General features: G+C 39.6%; 1 protein-coding gene across 2 annotated transcripts in view; it reads left to right on the top strand.

Moving 5' to 3' along the window:
* aifm1 (apoptosis inducing factor mitochondrion associated 1) overlaps positions 1-9,458 on the top strand; it is an 11,626-nt gene extending 2,168 nt beyond the window's left edge. Inside the window, exons 2-20 of one of the 2 annotated variants that reach the window (XM_024266142.2) lie at positions 689-819; positions 1,047-1,158; positions 1,571-1,684; positions 2,673-2,738; positions 2,862-2,927; positions 3,019-3,099; positions 3,361-3,482; positions 3,565-3,695; positions 4,108-4,198; positions 4,324-4,408; positions 4,489-4,565; positions 4,732-4,840; positions 4,912-5,019; positions 5,113-5,201; positions 5,284-5,424; positions 5,550-5,692; positions 7,554-7,678; positions 8,801-8,988; positions 9,069-9,458. In XM_024266142.2, the coding sequence (XP_024121910.1) occupies positions 689-819; positions 1,047-1,158; positions 1,571-1,684; positions 2,673-2,738; positions 2,862-2,927; positions 3,019-3,099; positions 3,361-3,482; positions 3,565-3,695; positions 4,108-4,198; positions 4,324-4,408; positions 4,489-4,565; positions 4,732-4,840; positions 4,912-5,019; positions 5,113-5,201; positions 5,284-5,424; positions 5,550-5,692; positions 7,554-7,678; positions 8,801-8,988; positions 9,069-9,140 (2,051 nt within the window). In that variant the 3' untranslated portion in view covers positions 9,141-9,458. The remainder of the gene's footprint in view (positions 1-688; positions 820-1,046; positions 1,159-1,570; positions 1,685-2,672; positions 2,739-2,861; positions 2,928-3,018; positions 3,100-3,360; positions 3,483-3,564; positions 3,696-4,107; positions 4,199-4,323; positions 4,409-4,488; positions 4,566-4,731; positions 4,841-4,911; positions 5,020-5,112; positions 5,202-5,283; positions 5,425-5,549; positions 5,693-7,553; positions 7,679-8,800; positions 8,989-9,068) is intronic. The other variant, XM_024266143.2, reaches the window with a different exon arrangement.
* Positions 9,459-9,531: the final 73 nt, after the last annotated feature.

The following is a 9,531-nucleotide window of genomic DNA, read 5'->3' as shown; positions in this document are numbered from 1 at the left end:
TTGCCTGAACAAATCACCATAAAAAGTAACAATACTAAAGAATTTACAACAGTTAGGCAACTGCCTAATCTTTTTTATTTAAGATCTGATTTCTATTTTATTTAAGATGCTTGACAGTCAATTTAGGTTTTCTAAAAGAACAGGGCTGTAAATTAAACGTTTGTATCTTTTTATAGGAAACTAAATAAGCTGTCTATACATATAATTTTACTGTGCGTGTTTTTTTTCCCTTTATTTTTAAGAATTATCAAGGCCTTTTTTGGATGAACTGCATAACTAATGGAATACTCTCCTGCAGATGTGTTTTGTGTTGTTTTCAGTGATGTAGTTTGGTCCATCTATTATAACCAGTTATCTCATTTCCATTAGAAATACATGAGTATACAATTCCTCTTTATTTGTCTTCACTTTAGTCCTGCAAAATGTTTTAATTTCCTGCTTTTACTCTGGCTTTAAGGACTTGTTTTAGGAATAAATTAAGATTTTTTTTTATTTCAATTAACTGTTCTCATATTTCACTAATCTTTTTATGATTACTGATCTCAAGTATCTAAATCTGATGGTATATTTTGCATAATCTGTAATTCATTACGCACCTCAACATCTATATTAGAAGAAAAAAAGAGCTGCTACATTTAATGTGTTTACTATCTTGGCTCCAAATGAATATTTCGGATGTGTCGTTCAGGTTTGAACAATGGCCGAACACCAGTGTGCGTTCCTGCAGCCCGCATGTCCACCGGGCCTGTGGGAGGAGGCGGAGACAACCTCAAGTATGCTCTCCTGGTTGGAGCAGTCAGCGCTGGAGGCCTCCTTTATGTGAGTCAACTTATCCATGATTACATGGATTTGGTAATTGTTGTGTTTTGACTAAATACTGTCCTGATGTAAATTAAGAGCTTCGTCTTTATGGTGTTCATAAGGGCTGAATTTGTCAAATATTTTTAGATTCTCTGAAGTTTTTCTCAAGGCGTTGTAATGATCTGAAACCCTCTAGAGATAAATGAACACAGTGGGCCTCCTCTCTTCTGTGTACATTTCTTTAGGCAGTTGTAACCATGAAGTCAGACCAAAGACGGTACAAGGAACGAATGGAAGAACTTTCAACCAGACCACAGAAAACTTCTATCACTGAACAAACCCAGTCAGAACCTCCTGGTGAGATGTTTAAGTTTTCCTCATGATTTTTCCTTCAAACTCCTAATGCACACATGTATTGTGCTGCATCTTGAGACTGAGGGTCAGATGTTTGCTTGTGTAGATAGTAAAGGTTGGTTTTGCCCATGCAAAGTGGCTGGGGAAAAAATCCTTTCCCATAATCCTCAGTCTATTTTAATGAAACAGCTTTAGTTAAAGGTTATGTGGTGAAATCAGCTGACTCTGCACACCCGGCTGCAGCTTCCCCTTTATCTGTATGTAAACAGCTCATTTGAGATCTCCAGATAAACAGCTTTCACAGCTGCAGTGGAGCAGTGAAAATTGTTCAATTCTTTTTCCAGCAAATATCTAACATTTTTAAAGACTTTTGAGGTAAAATTGTTCTTTTTAATACTGTTCTCTTCTTTGTCAGCTGTCCCTGAAGACCAGCCCGCAGCAGCACCTTCGATAGAAGAGACAAGCTCACCTGCAGAGGCTGAAGCCCCCAAAGAGGAAACAGCTCCTGAAGTCACCGACACCCCCCCAGGTTGTCTGCATCCTTTTTTCTACCTCATGCATGTGCAGACACACCTCCTGTTTACCCCCATTCCCTTAAATATTCAACGAAACAACATATCCTGAGCATTAAAGTCCCACTCTGACCATCTTTGATCTATTTTAAAAGCGTTCCCACTTATCTTTTGTTTATGATTGTCGTTTTTAGCCAAAATAAAGGAGTTTATTCGAACTTAATCTCTGAGTTGTGCGGGACTGTTGGTGCAGAGCAAGCCCACCCCATTTCCCCTCACCCGCCTGTATACACACTCTCCTGCTAGCTTACAGCCCCTCACACCTCCAACCTAAAATTAATGGTGTGACAAAGAAATGAAGACGTACACGAATCTGGAATTTTTTTTTTTTTGTCTGCTCCTGATTTACAATGATTTGAATAAAATAAATCATCAGAAATCAAATTTCAAGTTTAATTGTCTTTATATATGTCCTCCATCATCAAAATGAGTTAAAACACTTTTAATCAGAGTGGGGTTTTAATGCTCACAATGCCTTTTTTTTTAACCTGCACGACAGTGTGTTGGGTTGTAAGTGGCGACACCACCTGGTGAGGTTTTGTCACTACAAAATAACAGCTTCATGGGGATTTCTGATCCTCTTATAACCACATTTCTTGTAGGTGACTGAACACTGACCTTGCATGAGTTTGTAAACTAACCCATATTGTTTCATTGCAGCCCTTAGAATTCTTTTTGTTGGTTAAGTTGTGGAATTTGTGGTTATTTGTTCAATGTGTGTTGGGTTATTTGTTGGCATGACACTTTTATTGTCTTTAACTGTGAGTGAAAGTGTTTATTAAGAAACCTAACTGTAAAATCTGCACGCTGTAGGTTTTGGTTTCAGTGTTTCTCATAGAGGAAGCTCTGTGTTCTCAGGATAAAGCATGTATCCTGGGGTTAGTTGTCTTTAACACCTGAAGAATTGGTTGTAAACTTGGTTGTTAACACGGGTTGCTTCAACAGCAGATGAGCCGGTTCTAGAAGTGTCTCCAGAAGAGGCAGCAGCTGCTGTGCCTGTAGTAGAGGAGGGTAAGAGGAAAGAAAGGTCATGTTTTGTTATACAGAACTGTTGAGCTCCATCCTCAGCTTGTTTCATCTTCTCTTTCTAATATTTGTGGACGTTTTTGTGCGACTTTGGTGGCGCTCTAACAGAGCCGCTAGTGTCGTCTGAGCCGCCCCCGTCAGAGCTCTCAGAGCCGCCCCCGGTGGTGGAGAGCGGTAAGCCCTCTATCAGCCTGGTGCATGGCAGCATCTCAGCCACAGATTCTGGGTGTTTTTGTTTGTCTCATTTGAACTGTCGATGATCCAGTTGTACTAGCAGAACCTGCAGCAGCAGAACCTCCTGCAGCCGAGCCTCCAGAGCCCCAGCCTGAAGTTCTGGTAGAGAGTGGTAAGGATGTAGTCCAGCTTTGTTGGAAGGGAGCACTGTGGAAACTTGGTTTTAATTATTTTTTGTTCTCTTTATGTTTTTTTTGTTAAATTCCAGCTGCTCTCCCTGTTCACTTGTGTACATGTCACATTGTTGGGGTTATTGGAAAAGTTCATTTCATTACCTGAGTTTAAGTTTTGTTTTAGCAGGAACGTATCCTCCATCCCTGTTAGTGTTTATTAAAGAAATCATTTAATTGAATTTTTTCTTTGTTTTTTCCAGTGGTTGACTCCACGCCCGTTTCCCTGAAGCTGCCCTCCCACGCGCCTTACCTCCTGATCGGGGGCGGTACTGCCTCCTTTGCTGCTGCCAGGTCCATTCGAGCGAGAGACCCCGGTGCCAAGGTTAGTCTCTCCTGTTTTCTTTATCCTCACGCTATGATCAGACCTAACGGGAAATCTGGGTCCACTTTTTCCTTTGTGTCAGGTTCTGATTGTGACGGATGAGCCTGACCTCCCGTACATGAGGCCTCCTCTGTCTAAAGAGCTGTGGTTCTCTGACGATCCCGCTGTGACGGAAACACTGCGCTTCAAACAGTGGAACGGCAAAGAAAGGAGGTGTGTTACTTAGAAGTGTCTCTTTAATGTTTTTAAGGATCCACTCTGAAGAAAATCAGCTTTTTGGTGTTTTTAACATGTTCTTGTGGCATTTTTCTCACGATGGAGGACATATTCAAAAATAATTAAGCTCAAAATGACATTTTTGGGCATTTTTTGTTTAAATCAGGAGCAGATGACAAAATGACGTTGGAGAAAGAGCTAATTTCCTCTGCGTCAACAATACTAGCCATGATTAAACTTTTTTATTTTTATAGTTTTTAAATATTTGAATGTTTATTAAACATTTATAAGATGATGATTGGACATTTTTACCTAGATTTCCTAGCATCTGTGCCATACTTGCTTCTTTTTTTTTCTTAAGAATTGCTGTGAGTCAAAAACTACAACACAGATGACTTTTGTTTTGTAGTATATATTTCCAGCCGCCGTCATTCTACATCAGACCGGAGGATCTGGAGGGAGCAGAAAACGGAGGAGTGGCTGTTCTGAACAATAGAAAGGCAGGTTTCCTGTTCATCCCGTTTCTTTTGTAGTAATTTGGAGCCTAATAAACAAGTTTCAATAACATAGTATTAGTTTTTTGCCTTTTTATTTTCATTCTTGAATAATTTATGTCAATGTTTAGGTGGTTTACATGGACGTAAGGGGTAACAAAGTCAAACTGGACGACGACACGGAGATCTCATACGACAAATGTTTGATAGCTACCGGTAAACGTCTTTGAATTTTGTTAATTCACATGTATTTCTTTTTAAATTTGTAAAAGCAAACTTAATTTTTTTCTTTCCAGGTGGTATTCCAAGAAATCTTCAGGTCATTGAAAGAGCAGGAGAGGATGTGATGAAGAAGACGACTTTATTCCGCAAGGTTGGTTTTTAACCACAAGGGGGCAGTATATGTGAAGGTTTTTGTAAAAACACACCAAAGGATTGACTAAAATTTGCTTTTGAATAATAAAAATTATGTTAAAATATTTTTAAACCATCTCAATCAACCTTTTTTTTTTAACATATATTTATGTTTTTATTCACAGATTGAGGACTTTAAATCACTAGACAAAGTCTCTAGAAATGTGAAATCAGTCACAATTATTGGGGGTGGCTTCCTGGGCAGCGAGCTGGCCTGCGCCCTCGGGAGGAGATGTAAGACAACTCACCGAATTGCCATTTACTAGAGTGAAGTGGAAATGAACATAGGTGTGTCTTTCTTTTAGCCACCGAGTCGGGATTGGAGGTGATCCAGATGTTTCCGGAGAAGGGGAACATGGGAAAAGTGCTGCCTGAGTATCTGAGCAACTGGACGACAGAGAAAGTCAAGACAGGTATTTCTTTATTTATATTTAATATGCTTATTGGCAGGAAATGTGTTATTTTGGGCTGTTTTCCATCTTTTTGTTTCTCCTTTTTTCTTCCAGAGGGTGTCAAAGTTCTGACAGAGGCTTTGGTCAAATCTGTCAACTGCAAAGATGATAAGTTAGAAATCAGGCTGAAGGATGGCAGAGTGGTAGGTTACATTTTTAGCCGTTTAGAGGTCGGGTGGAGTCATTACCGGCATCCTGCTGATCATGTGGTGCTTCGCGCTGCAGGTGACAACAGATCACATCGTTGCTGCTGTGGGTCTAGAGCCGAATGTGGACCTCGCCAAGTCTGCAGGTCTGGAGGTGGATTCTGATTTCGGAGGCTATCGGGTCAATGCGGAGCTGCAAGCAAGGTCCAACATTTGGGTGGTAAGTTTCTATTTCTTAACCGGACTTTGAATAATATCTCCTTTCATCTGATCAGAATAGTTCTTGATCTTTAGCTTAAAGTCTTAACGGTTTGCCACAAATATCCTGGTTTTGTTTGAAATCAGGCGGGAGATGCAGCGTGTTTCTACGACATCAGGCTGGGCCGCAGACGGGTGGAGCATCACGACCACGCCGTCGTGAGCGGGAGACTAGCAGGAGAGAACATGACAGGAGCCAGCAAACCCTACTGGCATCAGTCTATGTTCTGGTGAGTTTTTCTTTTGTTTTTTTGTTTTTTCCATGCTAAATTTTTTGCTGAAAATCATAAATGCTCAACTTGGACACTAAGATACTTGAATAGAAGAGTCAATTCAATTTTATTTATACTGTCTAAAATCACAAAACATTTGTCTCATTGGGCTTCACACCGGTAATTATACAAAAGCAGAAAGTCAATCATACAATATTAACAATAGCTGGTTGCTAAACTGGTTATTCCTGCCCTTACACCCTCCTTCTCCGTAAGGAAAATCTTGAAAAAAACAGATGATCCACCTGGAATCAGAAAGCCCCTCTGGAGGAGCGGGAAAGAGGGACAACGCATGAATTTTGACTTTAGGACCTGACAAAAGACTAGATCCAGATTACTGAAGAAGTCTGGCTGATACATTCTGGTTTAGGGGGTCAATCATGTATTTTGGAACTAAAACATTCAACGCTTTAAACCACATGTTCTCGATGATGGGCTGCTCAGATTTGTCCTAAAAATGTGATTGTATGTAGGAAAATGGACAAAAAGAGTCATTCTTCAGCTACTGGTTAAAACGTTCTGGTCTTTTTGCTCACCAGCCAGGCGCTGATGTCCTCGTCACCTCGCACTTTCACAGCTGCAGGTGGGCTATCTCTGTGGACATCACTAAACCCAATTGAAATGTAATTTCTCAGGGTTAACGTTTTGATTTCTAATGTTTCAGAATTCCCTAAAAAGTTGATTTGTTTGTGACGTTTTTATCTTAAAACCAAATTTTTGTTCCAAGCAATAAGGAATGATTCCAACTCATAAACGTATACATTCTTGTATTTGAAACAAACATAATTTTTTTTTTTTTCCTGAAAAACTACTTTAAGTACTAAAACAGAGGCTCCAGTGCAGGAGGACTCAAACCTGCATCCTTTAAAGCTGGAGTCTGCGTTACACACTTTCCAAATCCTGACATGGTTTCTGCCGGTAATCCTTTTTCCAACCTACAATACGAGAATGCTTATTTGGAGACGTTGGATAAATCATCGTACAAATGTTTCTGTTTGTGTGTGAACCGATCCAACGGTGATGTAAAAGCCGCAGCGTGAAGCTGTTAGTTTATTTATTTATGTAAACCATACCACCAAAATGTCCACAGTAAATAAAACATCCAAAAGGAGGCTCTTTAAAAGGATTGTACGCATTTAGACCCACAAACTGCATATTTTAAACATCCAACTGCAGGATGTTGTGTTTGTAGGAAACGTGTTTACTCAGAGATAATAGGAGGAAATGTTCTGAAATCATTCATTTAAAAACTAGGTTTAGCCTGTTTGATTCCAACTTCATTTTTGGTATTAAATTTTGACTCTAAATATTATGTTTGAAATACCGTTTGCTGCATCTAATAAGAATTGTGTTTCAAGCTGATCTGTTGATTTTTACTTGAGACTTTTGTCTTTTAAACCTCAGTGCTTTTAAAGGCTAAAGATCATTCTGTCATCATCAAACCCAAAAAGATTTCACTTTTTTTGGCTAAATAATTTTCGTTTGGAAGCACTGATGTGTGTTAGAAACATCTCTTTGAGGCTGCAGTCATTAGAGAAGTTCAGAGCACGTTGGAGCATCAGCAGCTCATCGTTTTAGTTTTTGGGGTCAGCTTTGATGTCTCTGATGAGCTGATGTTGTGACAAAAAGGTTTTGAGCAGGAGCTCTTTGGGGTCAACAGAAATTCTTGAATATTTAAAAATGTAACTATAGCATAAATGTAATGGTTAGAGCTTTCCTTTGTTTTTGTTTTTTTACTGCTTTGCGGCAATAAATGAGCATTATTCAGGTGACAAAGTGATGGTTGTGCGGTGTTTGAGAGCGCTCCGTCTCCTCCCAGGAGTGACCTGGGACCTGATGTGGGCTATGAAGCCATTGGGATTGTCGACAGCAGTTTACCAACCGTGGGAGTGTTTGCCAAAGCCACTGCCAAGGACACACCTAAAGCTGCCACAGAAAAGTCAGGTAGGAGCGTTCCCCATCACAAAAAATGTGTTTCTGTTGCTCTCTGGTGTCTAAAAGATTCAAACACAAAGAAAATGACAACAATGAGCCATAATGGAAGAATTTTTGCAGCTGTTTTCAGAAGATGCTTGAAGGTTTAAAAAAAAAAGATTTTTGTTTTATTGTAAAATCATTCCCAATGGGCTTTGAACTGTGATTTTGCAGTCAAAAAGCCTGTGTTTTAATTTTTGTGTTGCTCTTTTCTAATCCTCCATGTCTCTTGCAGTCTGAGTCTTACATTTATTTGACTTCTTTTAAGTTTCTGAAAGAGTTTTGTGGTTCTTGTGAAAAAGTTTCACTGATAGTGCTATAAACATGAACACAGATTTGATTTGCATGAAGCACTTTTATAATATTAGTTTTTCTTCTGAACCAATTTAACCAATTTACTGCCTTCCTGCATGAATAAAGACAGAAATGTCATATTTGTAGTGTCGCAGTCACTGATGCAGTTTAAAACTAAAGAGTAATTCTTAGTTTAATCAAGTTCCTAAAAAACGTTTTTTCTTGATTCTTTCTGTCCTAAAATGCAGGATTTATGGTTTGTGGCGCTTTATGAGTTATCACGCTGCTTTTTCTTATTTTTTCCTGTTTAGCAGCTGATCAAACTGATTATACTGTTACAACGAAGAGTTATGAATCTTCGGACACAGGAGGTGTATATTTGTATAAACCCCTTTTGTATTTTATTAATTATAATTCTCTTTTGGACTGGATGGAAAAGAGAGGAGATGGAGAGTATTAAAGATGAGTGTACAGCTAAAGGGGGTCAAGAAGTTGGAGGTTGTAAAAGATGTGAAGTTGCCTTTAAGTGAGTCATAATACAGTTGTCTGAGTCAGATTCTTTTGCTCAGAATGGTGTCACACCACTATAACACTTCACACAAGTCAGATTAGGGGTCAGTGTGAATCACCACAGTGTGCGGGGTATGGAATAATAATAATAATAAAAACCTTTCAGTAGATTTAAGATCAAAACTGGAATTTAAATTCTGAAAGGTTTCATGTGGTGCAGCTGATGTGAGTTCTAAATGAAAAGCAAAGAGTGGAAAATATGAAGCTTTTCTGCTTGATGTGTTGCAGGAACTGGCATCCGCTCGGAGAGTGAAACAGAGGACACGGCAGTCAGCCCGGTGGCCTCTGACACACCCAGTCCCGCTGCAGAGCACAAAGATGACTTCGGCAAGGGAGTCATCTTCTACTTGAGAGACAAAGTGGTGGTGGGCATCATCCTGTGGAACGTCTTCAACAGAATGCCCATTGCCAGGAAGGTCAGAGGCGTCCGTTTGTCACTTCTAGAGCCTCAACGAGAGTTCTCGTTGGCTTTAACCTGTCGTGTGTCCAAATGCAGATCATCAAGGATGGAGAGGAGCATGCAGATCTGAACGAAGTGGCCAAGCTGTTCAACATCCACGAGGATTAGGGTTAGGCTCACACTCAGGGAGGGGGGGCGAGTTTTTGCTTCAAACGAAGAGTGAACTCTGGCAGCGATTGCCACATCAACACGTTTTGCATACCAAACAGGAGGATCAATGTAAATTATGTTGGTTAAATATTTTCATATTTTGATTCTATCTGCTGCTCTTGTGTTTTATTTTATTTTTTTATTTGTTTCTGCTGAGTTTGTTTCTTCAATGTTTTCCGCTTCTTCTTTCCCCCCACAACAGCCTGAATTGTGTTGTGATCAAAGGAGCTTCTCCTGGGAAAAAAAAAAAAACCTACAATAAAAGCTATTTTTAAATGGGACTGAACTAATTATTTTCAGCTACATACCAGCACTGATGAGCTGACCTCTGAGCTGTAATTGTGTGGTC

Source organism: Oryzias melastigma, linkage group LG14 (assembly GCF_002922805.2).
Source record: "Oryzias melastigma strain HK-1 linkage group LG14, ASM292280v2, whole genome shotgun sequence".
Lineage (NCBI taxonomy): Eukaryota > Metazoa > Chordata > Actinopteri > Beloniformes > Adrianichthyidae > Oryzias > Oryzias melastigma.
The sequence above is the reverse complement of the archived record's forward strand: the minus strand, read 5'-3'. Positions and strand labels throughout refer to the sequence as shown.